General features: G+C 42.4%; 1 protein-coding gene across 1 annotated transcript in view; it reads left to right on the plus strand.

Annotated features, from left to right (window-relative positions):
- The window catches only part of LOC112220160 (electrogenic sodium bicarbonate cotransporter 1), a 90,740-nt gene that overhangs the window by 19,659 nt on the left and 51,338 nt on the right, over nt 1–19,743 (plus strand). The window contains exons 3-4 of the mRNA XM_024381840.2: nt 2,713–2,889; nt 8,142–8,277. Of these exons, the coding sequence (XP_024237608.1) occupies nt 2,713–2,889; nt 8,142–8,277 (313 nt within the window). The remainder of the gene's footprint in view (nt 1–2,712; nt 2,890–8,141; nt 8,278–19,743) is intronic.

Genomic DNA, 19,743 nt, shown 5'->3' on the forward strand with positions numbered 1-19,743 from the left:
CCTGTGGCGGGCCAGGTGCATTGTATGCTGACACGGTCAGGTGTACGGTGTTTCCTCCAACACATTGGTGTGGCTGTCTCCCAGGTTAAGCGGGCATTGTGTCAAGAAGCAGTGCGGCTTAGTTGGGTCGTGTTTCGGAGGACGCACCGCTCTCGACCTTCGCCTCTCCTATGCCAGTACGGGAGTTGGAGAGATGAGACAAGACTCATCTCTCCAACTTGGATACCATGAAATTGGGGTGAATTTTAAAAAAATAATTAAATTCAAAAAAGAATTACAGGAAATTTGCTGTAATTCTACAAAAAAATTATCTCTGCCCCATGGCAAAATGGGCCAATGCTACAAAATGTGTAGCATTGTAGAAAGCGTGTTTTAAAAATTCAACATTTTCTGTACTCCCCATGGCAGAATGTATAGAAATGCAGGAAATTAACTTTCAAACTAAAATATTTCTCTCTGCAGTCATGGCCACTAAAAGTTTTGCCAGCTGGTTTGCACACGCGGCTGGGGATGCTGTCTGGGCCGGCAGGCTTGCGAGTGTTAACACGCTTAAATGTCTTACTCATGTCGGCAACGGAGATCAGGAGCACACAGTCGGCGGGGGCCCATGTGAGCGGCGGGGGCCCATGTCGGCGGCTCTATGTTTTCTTTGAAGCGGGCGAAAAAGGTGTTTAGCTTTTCCAGGAGCAAGGCTTCAGTGTCCGAGACGTAGCTGGCTGTGCCTTTATAATCCATGATTGTCTGGAGTCCCTGCCACATGCGTCTGGTGTCTGAGCCGTTAAATTGCGACTCCACTTTGTCTCTGTACTGTCGTTTAGCCACTTTTTAATTGCCTTATGGAGGTCATAACTGGTCTGTTTGAACAAGTCCTTGTTCCCAATCACCTTGCTATGGTTAAATGTGGTGGTTTGCGCGAATGCTGCCGTCTATCCACTGTTTTTGGTTTGGATAAGTTGCAATCGTCACAGTAGGAACAACAGCCTCTATCTACTTCGTCACAGAGTCTGCGTATACGTCGATACTATTCCCAGAAGCGACCCGGAACAGACCAACGTTGAACAGTCCTCACCACAGGTGCTTCCTGCTTAAGTTTCTGCCTATAGGGGGGAGGAGCAGGATGGAGGTGTGATCTGATTTTCCGAAGGCTATAATACTCTCTCTCTGTAGGTCTCGCTCTAATTTCAGCATGAAGTATAGGAGGGATTAATATTGAAGATAAAGATGTGGAGCAAATAACTACAGGTTTATCAAGCCACGTAATGCCTGCCCCCCACATGAAGATGTTTACTACTTTAATCCCCCTGCAGTGACACACACACTTACTTTTGCACAAACACACAAACTTGTGCACTCACACATTCCTACATTTTCACACATTTTGACACATACATACACACACACACACATAATCATGTCATGTTTGAGTTATAATTGACAGTGTGTGCACAGCCATATCTGCCAGCTAGCTCACCTCTGTGAGATTCTGTGTTAAAATTCAAACAAACCCCAAACCCAGGTTTCACATCACGGTGGAGCAACACAGTGAGAAGAATCAACAACCAAAAATACCAGTCACATTGAATGTGAAATCACTCAGTCACGACCAACCTCATGTTTGAATGGATGTCGCCTTTTGGTGAATGACCCCCGGTTAAACTCCTGTTCGTTCTTTGTTTACACAGCCTGTTCTGCAGTGTAGTTGGCACTCTGATTTTAAGTTAGCTTTGCAAAGTCAAGTTTATAATATTTATAATATTTGTTTCAAATAAGATGAAAATATATAAGGAACATTATTGAAAAGCAGCCTGTAAAATTCCCTTTTACATCACCCTCCCAAATCCACTGTGAAGGCTACATACAGGCATGTAGCATGTGTGAGAGGTCACACTAGGGAGTGGGGTGTGAGTTCTGGAGATTACCCATGCCAACCAATACCTACATTAGTGTTTACCAGTACATGAGGATTGGGTATATAGCCCAGAACATTTTGCCTGTGTGTTAGACAGCTGTTAGCTGGAGCATGTGGCACTCTGTTTCTCTCTCTCTCTCTCTCTCTGAAATGGCTTCCTGGATAAGTTTATCCTTTTCCTGTCTGAGCTGATGGACAGGAAGTGGTTGGCATTTATTTACATCCTCAGCGTGTGTCAGGATGAGGACAGATTCCGTCCTGATTGGCCCAAGGGAAACGGCCTGACGCACAAAGAACTCACCAAACATTTTACCAAACAAGCTGACTAAATAGCCCATCATCAGTCAGTAGGACTGTGTGCGTGCCTGTGTGTGCGTGCCTGTGTGTGCGCGTCTGTGTGTGCGCGTCTGTGTGTGCGCGTCTGTGTGTGCGCGCCTGTGTGTGCGCGCCTGTGTGTGCGCGCCTGTGTGTGTGCGCCTGTGTGTGTGCGCGTGTTCTTGTGACTCTTGCATGCATTCGTGTGTTTGGTTTATCGCGGGAATTTTGTTCCCTAACAGAAATGCACCACCGCTTAATTAATACCTGAACATACACCATATTGGTCAGTAAGCTTACATCACTATGGATTCTTTGACATCCAATCCTCCACTTTATCATATCTAATCCATCCTCCTTATTTATTCTACAGTTTCACTTACCCAACAATATTCATTGACTTTTTCTTCCATTTGATGCAAATTATCAGCATGGTAGTCCTAATCTGACCTGTGTCCCTTGAATGGTGTCCCCTCTTCCTCCCTCAGGTCACCACACCGTGTATATTGGTGTGCATGTGCCCAAGAGCTACCAGCGGAGACGGCGCCACCGACGCAAGTCCAGCCACAAGGAGAGGAAGGGGAGGCCGGCGGACAACGTGGAGGGGGACAAATCAGATGGAGAGAATGCTGACGAGGCAGCGCCCAACATCCTCAAACCCCTCAGTGAGTAATGACAGCACAAATTACACTACCCAGCATGCAACTCTGCCAGTGCAAACACATCAAGATAGATCCCTGGAACTATCAACCAATGATATCAGTGGAAACAAGTGAATAGAATTAAGTAGTGAATTACAACTAAAGGGAATTACCAACAAATCAGTCGATTGATCACTTTTCACTCCTGAATATCTTGATACACTACCTACCGTTCAAAAGTTTCGGGTCACTTAGAAATGTCCTTGTTTTTGAAAGAAAAGCCATTTTTTTTGTCCATTTTAAAATAACATTCAATTGATCAGAAATACAGTGTAGACATTGTTGACAGCAGATTTTTTGAATTAGGCCCATTATCAGGAACCATCACTCCTGTGTTCCGATGGCACCTTGTGTTAGCTAATCCAAGTTTATCATTTTTAAAGGCTAATTTATCATTGGAAAACCCTTTTGCAATTATTTTAGCACAGCTGAAAACTGTTCTGATTAAAGAAGCAATAAAACTGGACGCCTTTAGTTGAGTATCTGGAGCATCAGCATTTGTGTGTTCGTTTACAGGCTCAAAATGGCCAGAAACAAATAATTTCTTCTGAAACTCGTCAGTCTATTCTTGTTCTGAGAAATGAAGGCTATTCCATGCGAGAAATTGCCAAGAAACTGAAGATCTCGTACAACGCTGTGTACTACTCCCTTCACAGAACAGCGCAAACTGTCTCTAACCAGAATAGAAAGGAGTGGGAGGCCCCGGTGCACAGTTTTTAGCTGTAATAACAAAGGGTTTTCTATGATCAATTAGCCTTTTAAAATGATTAACTTGGATTAGCTAACACAACGTGCCATTGGAACACAGGAGTGATTGTTCCTGATAATGGGCATCTGTACGCCTATGTAGATATGCCATTAAAAATCAGCCATTTCCAGCTACAATAGTCATTTACAACATTAAAAATGTCTACACTGTATTTCTGATCAATTTGATGTTATTTTAATGGACAAAAAATGTGATTTTCTTTCAAAAACAAGGACATTTCTAAGTCACTCTGAACTTTCTGAGTTTTCTCAGTTTGTCTGCACTGGAATACTGTATGTTGACATTAGAAAAATATTCATAGACAGCATTACTGACTGAGCAACTAATTCCCCTGGCTTAGTATTGCCTAGAAACACATTGTTGTTAACCAAACCTCACTATGTCAGTGTTCATGGCTGTGTTACTTTTAGCTGTTAGTTCACACTAGACCACTCAAGTGTTGCTGCGAGTCTCAATCCAAGGATGCTATTTCTGTACTGCACCAGAGAATAAATGGCTAGAGATGATTGTCCTAACTCTAACCCAGAAACTCACAGTAGACTTGTTCCATAGCTTGTTCCAGTGACACTTTTTTTAGTGCCATGTAAATAGAGATGTGTCAAAACCACAATAATTCAAAAGACCGTAAGCAACGTGTCACACATTCAGTTCTTCTTGACTCTGCAGTTTCCCCTGCTTACAGTCACCAGCTTCTCTGATCCAGCGTGTTCATACTGATAGACCTCAATGTTTGTTTTATTACTTTGGGGCTCAAAGTTGATGACCTAACAGCAGTAAAGAGACAATCACGTGGTGGTCCGGTGATTGAGAACGAGGGGACATAAGGAGATTTAATTCTCCTCTGTTTTGGTCACTGGAGGTTAGATCTTGTTGAAAAATCCTACTGACCCCATGGATGGAAGTGACCATCAGTAAGCCTACACTTTTTAAAAGGAAGGCAAGTTGAGGTAGACCGACATCTCAAAGTTATGGAATTGTATAACTCACGTTGACTCACAGAATAACCATCACTGATCACACATGGCTGAAAATGAACTTCTGTGTGTGATTAACTCAAGTTATTTTGGGTTACCTAACCAATCTCCTGTGTTGTATAATGACAGCCAGAATGCCAGAAGCCTCATAGCATTGAGTTGTATCCATAGAGATACTCTTGATGGACATTTGTTATCCATATTATCTCATCTCTGTCAGTGTCTGCCCTTGATTTGCCCGGTAACATTTCTATACATTTTCGATCCAAACAGCGACACACAGAAATAAAAACAATACATTATTGGCTTTTTTAATTGAATGTTTTCATCTCTGTTTGGATGCAGTGGAACAGAACTAGACAGACTCGGGGACAGGGGACTTTTTTGGCCGTGACAAGGCTCCCTGCCAGCCAGTACCTGCTACTTTATCATAATCTCCTCTCTTATCCGCATCACCTTGCCACCTCAAAACACAGACACCTACCCTGCAAGTCTACACTACATACATAATCCTGTTAATGTTGGCAAACTGTGTGAAGCCATTCACTTGAGAGTTGTATTCAATAGCAACATGTAGAAAATAGTCAAAATAAAGAAAAACCCTTGAATGAGTAGGTGTGTCAACTTTGGACTAGTACTGTATATATAGATAAAGTATGTGGCCACACCTTCAAATTAGTGGCGTCGGCTATTTCAGCCACACCTGTTGCTGACAGGTGTATAAAATCGAGCACAGAGCCATAAAATATCCATAGACAAACATTGGCAGTAGAATGGCCCAAACTGAAGAGCTCGGTGACTTTTATAAGTGGCACAGTCATAAGATGCCACCTTTTCAACAAGTCAAATTCGTCAACTTTTTTGGCCTGCTAGAGCTGTCCAGACCAACTGTAAGGGCTGTTATTGCGAAGTGTAAACATTTAGGAGCAACAACTGCTCACAGAACGGGACCGCTGAGTGCTGAAGTGTGTAAAAATCATCTGTCCTCGGTTGCAACGGTCACTACCGAGTTCCAAACTGCCTCTTGTAAGCAACGCCAGCGCAAGAACTGTTTCTCGGGAGCTTCATGAAACGGGTTTCCATGGCTGAGCAGCCGCACACAAGCCTAAGATCACCGTGCACAATGCTAACCTTGCCACCATTGTATTCTGGAGCAGTGGAAACACGTTCACCATCTGCCAGTCCGACAGATAAATCTCGATTTGGCTGATGCCAGGAGAACATTTGGTGGAGGAAGAATAATGTTCAGGGGCTGTTTTTCATAGTTCAGGCTAAGCCCCTTAGTTCCAGTGAAGGTAAATCTTAACGCTACAGCATACAATGACATTCTAGATGATTCTGTGCTTCCAACTTTGTGGCAACAGTTTAGGGAAGATCCTTTCCGGAATCAGCATGACAATGCCCCCGTGCACAAAGAGCGGTCCATACAGAAATATTTTTTCCGAGATTGGTGTGGAAGAACTTAACTGGCCTGTACAAATCCCAGACCTCAACCCCATCGAACACTTTTGGGATGAATTAGAACGCTGACTGCGAAGCCAGGCCTAATCGCCCAACATCAGTGGCCGACCTCACGAATGCTCTTGTGGCTGAATGGAAGCAAGTCCCCTCAGCAATGTTCCAACATCTAGTGGAAAGCCTTCCCAGAAGAGTGTAGGCTGTTGTAGCAGCAAAGGGGGGACCAACTCCATATTAATGCCCATGATTTTGGAATGAGATGTTCAACGAGCAGGTGGAAAATATATCTCTGTCGGCCCCTTGTCTCGTCTGAAATATTCACTCTGGGATTTGTCCCTTCTTTGTTTATGTTGAGCACTTTTGCATTATTTCTTTGTACATGGGTATCTCCTAATGGAACAGGATAAAGTTGTCCTAGAAAATAAATCAGTATAATTAACTAGAACGGAAAACTGTATTTATAGAGCGCAACTACTACCAATGTAGCACAAAGTGATTAGTAATGGATTAAAAGATTACTTTTGAATCCACAGCTAACTATTTCATAATTATTTGCTGAACTATATAAAACAACTCTTAAGTCCTTTCTGGTGTGTGAGTGTTTCTTAGTTGTCAGTAAGCAGTGTTTCCCCTATACTCATTTAGCAAAGGCGTGCCACTTTTTTTTCCTGTTTAAAAAAAACAAACATTCGGGATAGTCAAATGTTTTAAGTGTAAACTTAAATGACTAAAAGCATATCAAAAGTAAGTAGAGATAATGGAGCTATATATTTTTAAATAATAATGTTTGTGTACTATGTCATGACATTGGCCTGATGGGGGAGGTTTATGAGCCCCATAAATATGACCCCCACCAAGAATTTATAACTTTCAGATTAGACTAAATAAGGCAAGGATTAAATATTGACTGCTATTGATGTGAAAGATGACTAGGTCTTTAAGAGTTTATTCGGAAGATAACAGCTCTATAAACATTATTGTGGTGCCCCGACGTTCTAGTTAATTACATTCATCTGATTAGCTTAATCAGGTAATATTAATTACAGAGAAATTATTTTATAGAATAGCATGTCATATCACTGTATACCACTGCTGGCTTGCTTCAGTAGCTAAGCAGGGTTGATCCTGGTCAGTTCCTGGATGGGAGACCAGATGCTGCTGGAAGTGGTGTTGGAGGGCCAGTAGGAGGCACCCTTTCCTCTGGTCTTAAAAAATATCCCAATGCCCCAGGGCAGTGATTGGGGACACTGCCCTATGTAGGATGCCTTCTTTCAGATGGGATGTTAAACGGGTGTCCTGACTCTCTGAAGTCATTAAAGATCCCATGGCACTTATCGTAAGAGTAACCCCGGTGTCCTGGCTAAATTCCCAATCTGGCCCTCAAACCATCACGGTCACCTAATAATCCCCAGTTTACAATTGGCTCATTCATCCCCCTCCTCTCCCCTGTAACTATTCCCCAGGTCGTTGCTGCAAATGAGAACGTGTTCTCAGTCAACTTACCTGGTAAAACAACGGATAAAAAAATAAAAAATATCACTTAATCCGGCATAGCCAAAGACACGACAACTAACAATTACCAAAATAAAAACTAGACAGTCTGAGATGCTAAAATTTGAAAGTATTCATGGAAAAATGTATAGAATTGCAGGACATTGTCTTAAAAACAGATTTTTTGTTGTTGTTCTCAGCTACATGACAAAATGTGTAGAATTGCAGATGCTAACATTGCAACTGCATCTGAAAAGAATCCTGAATTAAGTCAGTCAGTCTGTGGAGCTTAATAATGGCCACAGGAAACTCTCTTCCTTCAGAGAGTCTGGTAAATAACAGCTTAACAACCTCTTAGAGCCATCACTTCTACAGGTGTTGCAAAACTTTTTTTCTCCTTTTCTTATAAGTGATCGGCGGTGTCAACACTTAATATTTTACTGCATTGCTCACATATATATACAGTACCAGTCAAGTCTCTCTCTCTATCATCCATCCATCTTGTCTGCTCTCTTTCCCCATAGTCTCTGCAGCAGCAGAGAGGATAAGGTTTATCCTGGGTGAGGAGGATGATGGCCCCCCGCCCCCTCAGCTCTTCACTGAACTGGACGAACTGCTGGCCGTCGATGGACAGGAGATGGAGTGGAAGGAGACAGCCAGGTGAGGAGAGAGATTTTCTCTCTCTCATTTATTATTTATATATATGTACAGTACCAGTCAAAAGTGTGGACACACCTACTCATTCAATGTTTTTTCTTTATTTGGACTATTTTCTACATTGTAGAATAATAGTGAAGTCATCGAAACTATGAATTAACACATATGGAATCATGTAGTAACCAAAATTGTTAAACAAATCAAAATATATTTTAGATTCTTCAAAGTAGCCACCCTTTGCCTTGAAAGCTTTGCACACTCTTGGCATTCTCTCAACCATCTTCACCTGGAATGCTTTTCCAACAGTCTTGAAGGAATATGCTGTACTTGTTGCCTGCTTTTAATTCACTCTGCGGTCCAACTCATCCCAAACCATCTCAATTGGGTTGAGGTCGGGTGATTGTGGAGGCCCCCACACCATCACACCACCTCCTCCTTAATTCATGGTGGGAACCACACATGCTGAGATCATCTGTTCACCTACTCTGCGTCTCACAAAGACACAGCGGTTTGAACCAAAAATCTAAAATTTGGACTCATCAGACCAAAGGACAGATTTCCACCAGTCTAATGTCCATTACTGGTGTTTCTTGGGCCAAGCAAGTCTCTTCTTATTGGTGTCCTTTAGTAGTGGTTTCTTTGCAGCAATTCAATCATGAAGGCCTGATTCACGCAGTCTCCTCTGAACAGTTGATGTTGAGATGTGTCTGTTACTTGAATTCTGTGAAGCATTTATTTGGGCTGCAATCTGAGGTATAGTTAACTCTAATGAACTTATCCTCTGCAGCAGATGTAACTCTGGGTCTTACTTTCCTGTGGCGGTCCTCATGAGAGCCAGTTTCATCATGGCGCTTAATGGTTTTTGTGACTGCACTTGACATTTTCATGTCTTAGAGTAATAATGGACTGTCGTTTCTCTTTGCTTATTTGAGCTGTTCTTGCCATAATATGGACTTGATCTTTTACCAAATAGGGCTATCTTCTGTGTACAACCCCTACCTTGTCACAACAGAACTGACTGGCTCAAAAGCATTAAGAAGTAAAGAAATTCCACAAATTAACAAGGCACACCCGGTAATTGAAATGCATTCCAGGTGACTAACTCATGAATCTGGTTGAGAAAATGCCAAGAGTGTGCAAAGGTGTCATCAAGGCAGCTTTACTACATGATTCCATGTGTGTTATTTCATAGTTCTGACATCTTCACTATTATTCTACAATGTAGAAAATGAGTAGGTGTGTCAACTTTTGACTGGTACTGTATACACACACACACTATATGGTATGTGGACACCTGCTTGTCGAACATCTCATTCTAAAATCATGGGCATTAATGATTATGGAATTGGTCCCCCCCTTTGCTGCCATGACAGCCTCCACTCTTCTGGGAAGGCTTTCCACTAGATGTTGGAACATTGCTGCGGGGACTTGGTGGGCGATAAGGCCTGGCTCACAGTCGGCATTCCAATTAATCCGAAAGGTGTTTGATGGGGTTGAGGTCAGGGCTCTGTGCAGACCAGTCAAATTCTTCCACACCGATTTCGACAAGCAATTTCTATATGGACCTGCTGAAAATGGAAAGGGCCTTCCCCAAACTGTTGCCACAGAGTTGGAAGCACATAATCATCTAGAATGTCATTGTATGCTGTAGCGTTAAGATTTCCCTTTACTGGAACTAAGGGGCCTAGCCCGAACCATGAAAAACAGCCCCAGACATTATTCCTCCTTCACCAAACTTTACAGTTGGCACTATGCATTGGGGCAAGTAGCGTTCTTTTGCCATCAGCCAGACCCAGATTCATCCATCGGACTACTAGATGGTGAAGCATGATTCATCTCTCCAGAGAACGTGTTTCCACTGCTCCAGAGTCCAATGGCAGCGATCTTTATACCACTTCAGCCAACACTTGGCCTTGCGCATGGTGATCTTAGGCTTGTGTGCGGCTGCTCGACCATGGAAATCCATTTTATGAAGCTCCCAACTAACAGTTCCTGTGCTGATGTTGCTTCCAGAGGCAGTTTAGAACTCGGTAGTGAGTGTCACAACCGAGGACAGATAATTCTTACACACTTCCGCACTCAGCAATCCAGTTTTGTGAGCTTGTGTGGCCTACCACTTTGCATCTGAGCTGTTGTTGCTCCTAGACATTTCTACTTCACAATAACAGCACTTACAGTTGACCGGGGCAGCTCTAGCAGGGTAGAAATTTGACGAACTGACTTGTTGGAAAAGTGGCATCCTATGACGATGCCAAGTTAAGTCACTTCAGTAAGGCCATTCTCCTGCCAGTGTTTGTCTATGGAGAGTGCATGGCTGTGTGCTCGATTTTATACACCTGTCCTCAACGGGGGTGGCTGATATGTATAATGGCCAAAACCACTAATTTGAAGTGGTGTCCAAATACTTTTATGTGTATATGTGTGCACACACTCATGCATTGAATTACACACTCTTTGTTTGTTGTGTCAATTGATTATATGTATTTATGTGGGAGCAGCAGCATTCTCTATTGTCCAAAGTCTAATGTCCCCCTTGGGGACAAACTATATTGTATCATAACTCATAACACACACACACACACTTTCCTTTAGTACAAGCATCTCAGAGAAGGAGTGGTCAGTTCAACCATCGTGGTCTTTCACCGTTAACCCTCTTTGACCTTGTGCCTCCAAGGCTTTGTAACGTTAACCCCCTTGTCACCAACACCTACCCAGCTGTGGTATATCAATGTCATACTATCTACATCATATCGGTGAGGGACACATTTAACAACATCTCAGCTTGATGTTCTCTCTGTTCGAGAGCTGTGTTTATCTTCATTAGGGTTAAGTGTTTCCTGTTTCAGTGCTCTGCTAAAGTCCAGGGATTGGCTCCAATATGGAGTTGCTTGAGTAGGGCAGTAGTGTGCGTATTTACATGTATGCGTGAGTAGGAAGTGTGTGTGTGTGTGTAGCATGTGTGTGTTTGTGTGTCCATGAATGCGTGCGTAGGGTAGTAGTGTGTGTCCTCGAGTGAACTACTAGCTCACTCTTATCTGGATGAAACACTGCTCTGTTCCCTCCGTGAACCCAGAACACAACCTCTGTGACCTCCCATGTGATCTCAGAACACAACCTCTGTGACCTCCCATGTGATCTGTCCCTCTTCCTGAACAGGTTGCTTTCTGACTGCGGTTCTGACTATGTATCAAGAGTAGGTGTGCTGATTTAGGAACCATTTTGCATTTTACATAGCAATGATTACGATGGACAAGGGGAGACCTGATCCTACACTAGATCAGCACTCCTTCTCTGAGACCCTTGATACATACGGCCCCAGCTGTTTCCAGTTTTACATTAAAGATGACTAAATCTTAGTTAATGCACATTGTTACATCATTGTCTTACATGGTGACTTTATCTGCACTGATGGTTGGTTGAAGGACTAGGGACCTATTGGAGGACAATTCAATGGAGTGCTTTACTCCCTCCCCTGTAGTGGTGATTGTCCCTGAGGCCTGTCTCCTCCCTCCCTTATAGATGTGATTGTCCCTGAGGCCTGTCTCCTCCCTCCCTTACAGAAGTGATTGTCCCTGAGACCTGTCTCCTCCCTCCCTTATAGAAGTGATTGTCCCTGAGACCTGTCTCCTCCCTCCCTTATAGAAGTGATTGTCCCTGAGACCTGTCTCCTCCCTCCCTTATAGAAGTGATTGTCCCTGAGACCTGTCTCCTCCCTCCCTTATAGAAGTGATTGTCCCTGAGACCTGTCTCCTCCCTCCCTTATAGAAGTGAATGTCCCTGAGGTCTGTCTCCTCCCTCCCTTATAGAAGTGATTGTCCCTGAGGTCTGTCTCCTCCCTCCCCTGTAGTGGTGATTGTCCCTGAGGTCTGTCTCCTCCCTCCCTTATAGAAGTGATTGTCCCTGAGGTCTGTCTCCTCCCTCCCTTATAGAAGTGATTGTCCCTGAGGTCTGTCTCCTCCCTCCCCTATAGTGGTGATTGTCCCTGAGGTCTGTCTCCTCCCTCCCCTGTAGTGGTGATTGTCCCTGAGGTCTGTCTCCTCCCTCCCTTATAGAAGTGATTGTCCCTGAGGTCTGTCTCCTCCCTCCCTTATAGAAGTGATTGTCCCTGAGGTCTGTCTCCCTCCTTCCCCTGTAGTGGTGATTGTCCCTGAGGTCTGTCTCCTCCTCCCCTGTAGTGGTGATTGTCCCTGAGGTCTGTCTCCTCCCTCCCTTATAGAAGTGATTGTCCCTGAGGCCTGTCTCCTCCTTCCCCTGTAGTGGTGATTGTCCCTGAGGCCTGTCTCCTTCCCCTGTAGTGGTGATTGTCCCTGAGGCCTGTCTCCTCCCTCCCCTATAGAGGTGATTGTCCCTGAGGCCTGTCTCCTCCCTCCCCTATAGAGGTGATTGTCCCTGAGGCCTGTCTCCTCCCTCCCCTATAGACGTGATTGTCCCTGAGGCCTGTCTCCTCCCTCCCCTATAGACGTGATTGTCCCTGAGGCCTGTCTCCTCCCTCCCCTATAGACGTGATTGTCCCTGAGGCCTGTCTCCTCCCTCCCCTATAGACGTGATTGTCCCTGGGGCCTGTCTCCTCCCTCCCCTATAGACGTGATTGTCCCTGAGTTCTGTCTCCTCTCTCCCCTCAAGGGGCCTAAATGGAGGCAAGGTAGGGCAGTCCGATGTGGGAGGCGAGGTAGGGCAGTCCGATGTGGGAGGCGAGGTAGGGCAGTCCGATGTGGGAGGCGAGGTAGGGCAGTCCGATGTGGGAGGCGAGGTAGGGCAGTCCGATGTGGGAGGCGAGGTAGGGCAGTCCGATGTGGGAGGCGAGGTAGGGCAGTCCGATGTGGGAGGCGAGGTAGGGCAGTCCGATGTGGGAGGCGAGGTAGGGCAGTTAGATGTGGGAGGCGAGGTAGGGCAGTTAGATGTGGGAGGCGAGATAGGGCAGTTAGATGTCGGAGGCGAGTTTTCATTGTAAATTACATAGAATGAATCATTAGATTGTTTTCTACAATATCATAACCTTAATATACCTGTACTTGACCGTTTTGATGAAATAACAAGAGCCAAAGATTTTTATTGAGCAGTGACCACTTTTTGATCATGCCTGCAAAGGTGGGAAAAGGTATCCAATTGTCATACTTGAGTAAAAGTAAAGATAACTTAATAGAAAATGACTGAAGGGGAAGCTGCCCAGTATAATACTACTTGAGTTAGTCTAAAAGTATTTCGTTTTAAATATACTCCGACATAATTTACAAATGAAGCATGTGTTTAGTGAGTCTGCCAGATCAGAGGCAGTATGGATGACCAGAATTTTCTCTTAATACAGTAAATGTGTGTCAATTAGACCATTTTCCTGTCCTGCTAAGCATTTGAAATGTAACAAGTACTTTTGGGTGTCTGGGGAAAATGTATGGAGTAGAAAGTACATCATTTTCTTTAGGAATCTAGTGAAGTAAAAAATAGTAACGTACAGATACTCCAGTAGTACTTTTGAAAGTATTTTTCACTACTGCTTGCCTGTGATGACATTCAATTCACTCTGAACATGCTGAACATGAACATTCTCCGTGTAAATTATATGTAACTTTTGAGCCATATGGTAGAGGCATGCGGATTGGACTATTGTCTTTCTGACAGAATTCTCTATGGAATGGACATATTTGTATAAACCTTGAGTTAATTAAGAATTTTATGGGTGAACCCTCTATATGTAGATGTGTCCATAAACCAGAATACACATGTATTTGTTGCTAAGATTTACAGCCCCCCTGCTGCCATGGTGGATGCTATTGGTGCTATATCCAAGTGTTTAACAACTTGTTTTGTCCTCGAAGTTTGTCAATTTAGGGGATTTGAATCTGGGTTGGCTATCCCTGGCCTCAGATCAATCTAAGAGTATATGCATTGATTTTAATCTTACTCAATTGATCTCAAAACCCACCTGGCTAAATGTGAAAACTATTCTTATTAATAAGCTAAATAAATATGATGCTGTATTTCCATATGATCTCAGTGATCATTAGCCCATAGTATGTATAAGATAAACAGCAAAATACTAGTTATTTTTTAATTAAGAATTAACCTTCTTTTTTTTAAAGTTCTCTCCTCAATGGTTTTTACATGACATGTTCTACTCTGATTTAGTCACTCTCCTGTATTCCTGACCCCGAATTAGCCCTAGAAAATGTATTCTCCATATCTATTCCTCTGGCAAATAAACACGCCCCTTTTTTAACAATTCAGAGTTAAAGATAGATCTAACCCTTGGTTTTATTTGGATTTATCTGTGCTCATTCAGATGAGAAATCAGGCCTGGGCCAAAGCAAGGGAAACTGACTCTAGTGGACTGGCATTCTTTCAGACAATTGAGAAATGGGTAGTACCTTGATTTAAGAAGGCTATATCAAGCTACTTTTTAACCTCTGACTCTGCTGGTTATCCTTCTCAATTTTGGATAACAGTAAATGCACTGAAGCGTACAAATTCCTCTTCTTCCCTGCCTAAGCACGTTCTCTCTGATTGCATCATAACTGAGAAATGGGATAACTGATGCTTTTAATCATAATTTTATCTTGAAGGCTTTATATTTGAGAGAAACGGTGGTTTAACTGACCTTGGTCAGTCAATCGACTGCTCTTCCCTCTGCCAGACTCTAGCTGACTCGATAGAATCTTTGTTTTCATTTCAACAATTTACTATCTGTGACATGCTAGATGCCTTGCTTAAGATTGATCTAAAAAATGTTTTAAATCCACTGGGGCGGATATGCTTGATCCATTTTTGCTGTAACTCTCTCTGCTCCCCTTGTTGCTAAATCATTAACACATATTTTTAACCTGACGATTTTATCTGGTAATATCCCCAAGTAGCCCATGTACTCCCTCTTCACAAAGGTGGTGACCCTTGTGACCTAAATAATTCATTGCCCTGTTTCTCAACTTTCTTGCCAAGCTAAAATATTAGAATCCTTGATTAATTCTCAGCTTAAATCTTATCTTTTAAATGTATTCTAAATGTAGATCAGTCGGGTTTTAGACCAGGTCATAACATTTGTCTCTGCTGCCTTCCTAGTTTATAAATGATGTGGTTAACTGTATGGATAAAATACATTGTCCTGCCCTCTTCATTGACCTGTTGCTCACTCACTGTGAATTCAGAGGCTTTCCTCAATTGTCCTAGACTAGGCTGCATGTAACTGGTTTAAAAGTTACTTGACATCTTTACTAAACTTTAGACATGCCGCACCTGGTCTCAGGGATGATTAACTCTGGAAATTCCATTGGTCTTTACTGAGTTACGTAAATCGGCTTTTCGTTTTCATGTACCTTATTTGTGGAACAATCTTCAAAATGTTCTTAAATGTGATGTTTTTGTACAAACCGGTCGATCTCCAAGCCATTCCTTGTCGATCACCAAACATTTATGTTAAAAAAAACTATGATAAAGCCTTACGTTCCTATTTAATTTTTTTCGTTTTTCGCTGTTGGCGGTTAGTGCAGAACACTGCCTACCCGGTAGGGCAAGAGAGCACATCAAGTGCAGCTATAACCCTACCGCTGGCCAATCAGATAGCTCAGATCAGTGTCTGCACAGTTTCGTAGCGCCATAGACTGTAAAACTAAGCCTCGAACGCACAGCGAAGATGATAATGTGAGATTTCAAAACTTTTAAAACCATAACTAGAGCGAGACTCAACAGATACTGGGCAGCTGTTTTTGAGTAAGTTCATGTTTAAGTTGATATTCAGCACTGTCAACACTCTGTTCAACAGTTTGATAAACCATAAAATCCTAATTTCGATAAGCTTGCCTTATTTGCAGCTTGTCTTTTTTTAAATATCAAGTAATATTTCACTTTCCCTGGTCAGAGGAGTAACAACATTAATTGGTGCGTGAGGCATAAGTAATGCAGTTGAACTTAAGTTTCGCCATCAGCTGGAAGACTGTGTCCCCCTTTCTCAGCAGAGAGTGGGGGAAAGAAGGGACGGTGAGTCGGGTGAGAGGCAGCTTCACTTTCTCAGCAGAGAGTGGGAGAAATAAGGGACGGTGAGTCGGGTGAGAGGCAGCCTCACCACTGCTCCCTCCCTCAGACTGACTATCAGATGCCGGCCATCACTCTAGTAGAAAAAATAGCCTACTGCGCTAACCTCATTGCTGCAGAACTGTTTTTAATTAGTTAATGTTGAATAGTCTTGTGCTTTTTAAGTAATGTAAAATAAAATGGTAGATCTCTGCATGCATTCTGGCTCAGTAAGTGATCTTAACTCAGAAACGTTTGGTGACCACTGCTCTAGGGCAATTCAAAAAGCTGACTAAGGACTTTATTACTGATGTTTTTTTTTTTTATGACCGTGTTTAAAAATAAAACAATATGACCGTGTTTTTCTTTCAGCTTGCATTTTGTATTGATGTTTATAATTTCTGTAATTCAGGGCTCATTTGTAAAATAGACCTTGATCTCCGTATGACTCCCCGATTAAAATAAAGGTCAAATGTACAAGTGTTTTTATTGCTTCGTCCCACATCCCCTCCATTTTCTGTGAACCGTGATGAACCCATAACATAGAGGGGTTGTTTTGTAAAGAACGAACTCTCTCACTCACACACACTATGTATGTTGTGTCAATTGATTGTATGTACTTATGTGGAAGCAGAAGCACGCTCTGTTCAGTCAAATTTAACCTTGGAGGACAATTATAGTATATAACACACACTGACCCTTTCCTTTTAGTCCAAGAGTCAGTCAGTTGGTCAGTAAATCATAGTCACTCGTGTGCGTCGGTTCAACCATCACATGTTCTTACACAGTTAACCCTCTTTGACCCTGTGCCTTCAAGGCGTTCTAATCTTAACCCCCTTGTCACCAACACCCACCCAGCTGTGGTATATCAAAGTCATATGATCTACATCATATAGGTGAGGGACTCATAACAACACATCTGTGCTTGATGTTCTCTCTGTTTGAGAGCTGTGTTTATCAGCAGTAGGTTTTAAGGATGGGCTCGAATATCCGAACGGACGTTAGTATTGTAATGAAACCACCAGGGGGCAGGTCTCGAACCCTCGACCTTCTAGCCCGAAGGCCAGCGCGCTATCGACTGTGCGCAAAAGCATGCTCAAGCGGCAGTCGATATCCTCGCTTATAAACCCAGGGTCGTTACACTAGTCCCTCCTTTCAAAGAGTGCGTCCTCGCGCTAGTTTGAGACTCAACGTCTTATAGGACCGCGTTCACCGGCCGGGCCACGCACTGTCGTGGATGCAAGGTCCGATCACGTCTGACCCCAGTGTAATGAAACGGCAGGGAGCAAGCAGGTCTCGAACTCTCGACCTTCTAGCCCGAGGTCCAGCGCGCCATCGACTGCCACAAAAGCATTCTCGGGCGCCAGAGTCGATATCCTTGGCAGAGTACTCATACAAATATTTCAAAACAGGCCTATTTTTTTTTTTAAAGGCTTTGGCTAAAATTGTAATATCTATGTGACATTGCTACATAACCTACAAGGATAGACCATGACATTTTACATTCTAATAATACGTTTTATGACCGTTTTTATCATAAAAAAGACGCACATATAGCATATTATTGTTGGTCAATCCAAAGCGGCGCTAGTCGGATGCTCCATATGTAGCAAGTGAAGTGGGAGGTTTCTAATCAATGCCAAATTGAATTAAAATTAAATTGTCTAAACGAGGAGTAGGCTACAATGATCAACCAACAGGTAGTCTTGTTTCTTATGAATGGAGTTGTTGTAGACAAGGATGCCTCAAAATAACCTAAGTTAGCCTTGCTACTTTAGCTAGCAAACTTAGCTTGCTATTGTAGCTAGCTAGCTTCTTTACAACGATTTGATGAAGTCAAGACAAGCACTACCAGATGGTAGAGTATGATAGCCAAACTTGTTGCTGCCATAGGTTATTGTAACTAGCCTGAGTCGGTTGGGTTACTTTCTCTCCCGCTGTGCCACACACAAGACTGTCACACACACACAAACCAAACACATGAATCATATGTAAATAAGGGACGTTTGTGTGGACAACAATAAACTTGTGTGGGAAACCATAATTGTTCATTCTTTACCTAGCATATTGTACTTTTGGAATAGTTTTAGATTTATTTGACTAAACTGTAAACTTTCCTGAATATTCAATTCAAGGGGCTTCATTGGCATGGGAAACATGTTAACATTGCCAAAGCAAGTGAAGTAGATCATATACAAAAGTGAAATAAACAAAAATTAACAGTAAACATTACACTCACAGAAGTTCCAAACGAATAAACACATTAGAAATGTCATATTATGTATATATTCAGTGTTGTAACGATGTACAAAAGGGAAATGTAAAGCTCTTCACTCCAAATTAGCCTACCTACTTGAGGGCAGATATCCAGGAAGACGTATGGACTACCCTGGTATAACTACAGTACAAGTCGTTACGATTACAAAGATCAAGTCAGATAAAGGTTTATTGGGAGATAAACAAGAATAAAATGTAGTCTCTGTAACCCTCTCTAAGGAAAACATTCAAGTTGAGAACTGCACCCAGACCAAATAACAAAAAAACGATTTACAAAGATGTCACCATATCCAATATTTTTCCTAATTGGGATCCAGATAAAGAATACGCATACAGTATACTTGTGGAAAGTGGTCAACTGTTATGTATATTGTATACTGTTATGTACATACTTGTTAATATATAAATAGACTAGTGCAGTGGTTAAATGGTAGCAGTTGTGTGTTGTAAGGTGCAGTCTGAATTTGGAGCCGTCTGTTGGTACTGCTGGAATGTAAATGGTAGAACAGTTGTCCATGTTCTTATAATGATGGTGCCTCGTTCTATCCTGCTCACTCATTTGTACAGGGAAACCAAACTGTAATATTCAGTAGGCCTACATCATCTATTATGTACAAAGAGTTGAGTATCACACTTTTACAATCAATACACATCTTGATAATCAATGTAGCTAAATCACCACTTCTACAGATGAAATTAATATCAGTGCAGTCTATGACTAGCTTACATTAGGCTGCATTTTCTACTTCACAGAGGTATAGTGTGCCCACAGAATGCCCACTTAGGTTCTCAACAGCTACTAGCTAGGGCTGGGCGATATGGCCAAAATATCATATGGTATTTTTGACAGTATGACTGTCTGTTTGTTATGTTATGTCTGTATGTTATGTTTTTGATTAATAAAAGTTCTACATTTGCTTTATGAGTAAGGGTGGCAACACATATATTCTAAATTATTTTAATGGGTCTTTCTCCATTTCGGATTGTTTTATACTGTTCAATTCAACTTCAACCTAAAATAATTTCCTGCACTCATTTGAGATCATTTCCACAACTGCCACGATATGGGCAAAAATGACCAAATTTAACCAAATGTTGCAATTGTGATTTAGATCAAAACACTTGGGTGAACTTTTGGAATCATGGAAATAGAATATTTATAATTCTATAGTTAGAATATAAATAAGTGGACAC

The sequence above is a fragment of the Oncorhynchus tshawytscha genome, linkage group LG20, assembly GCF_018296145.1.
Source record: "Oncorhynchus tshawytscha isolate Ot180627B linkage group LG20, Otsh_v2.0, whole genome shotgun sequence".
Taxonomy (NCBI): Eukaryota; Metazoa; Chordata; class Actinopteri; order Salmoniformes; family Salmonidae; genus Oncorhynchus; species Oncorhynchus tshawytscha.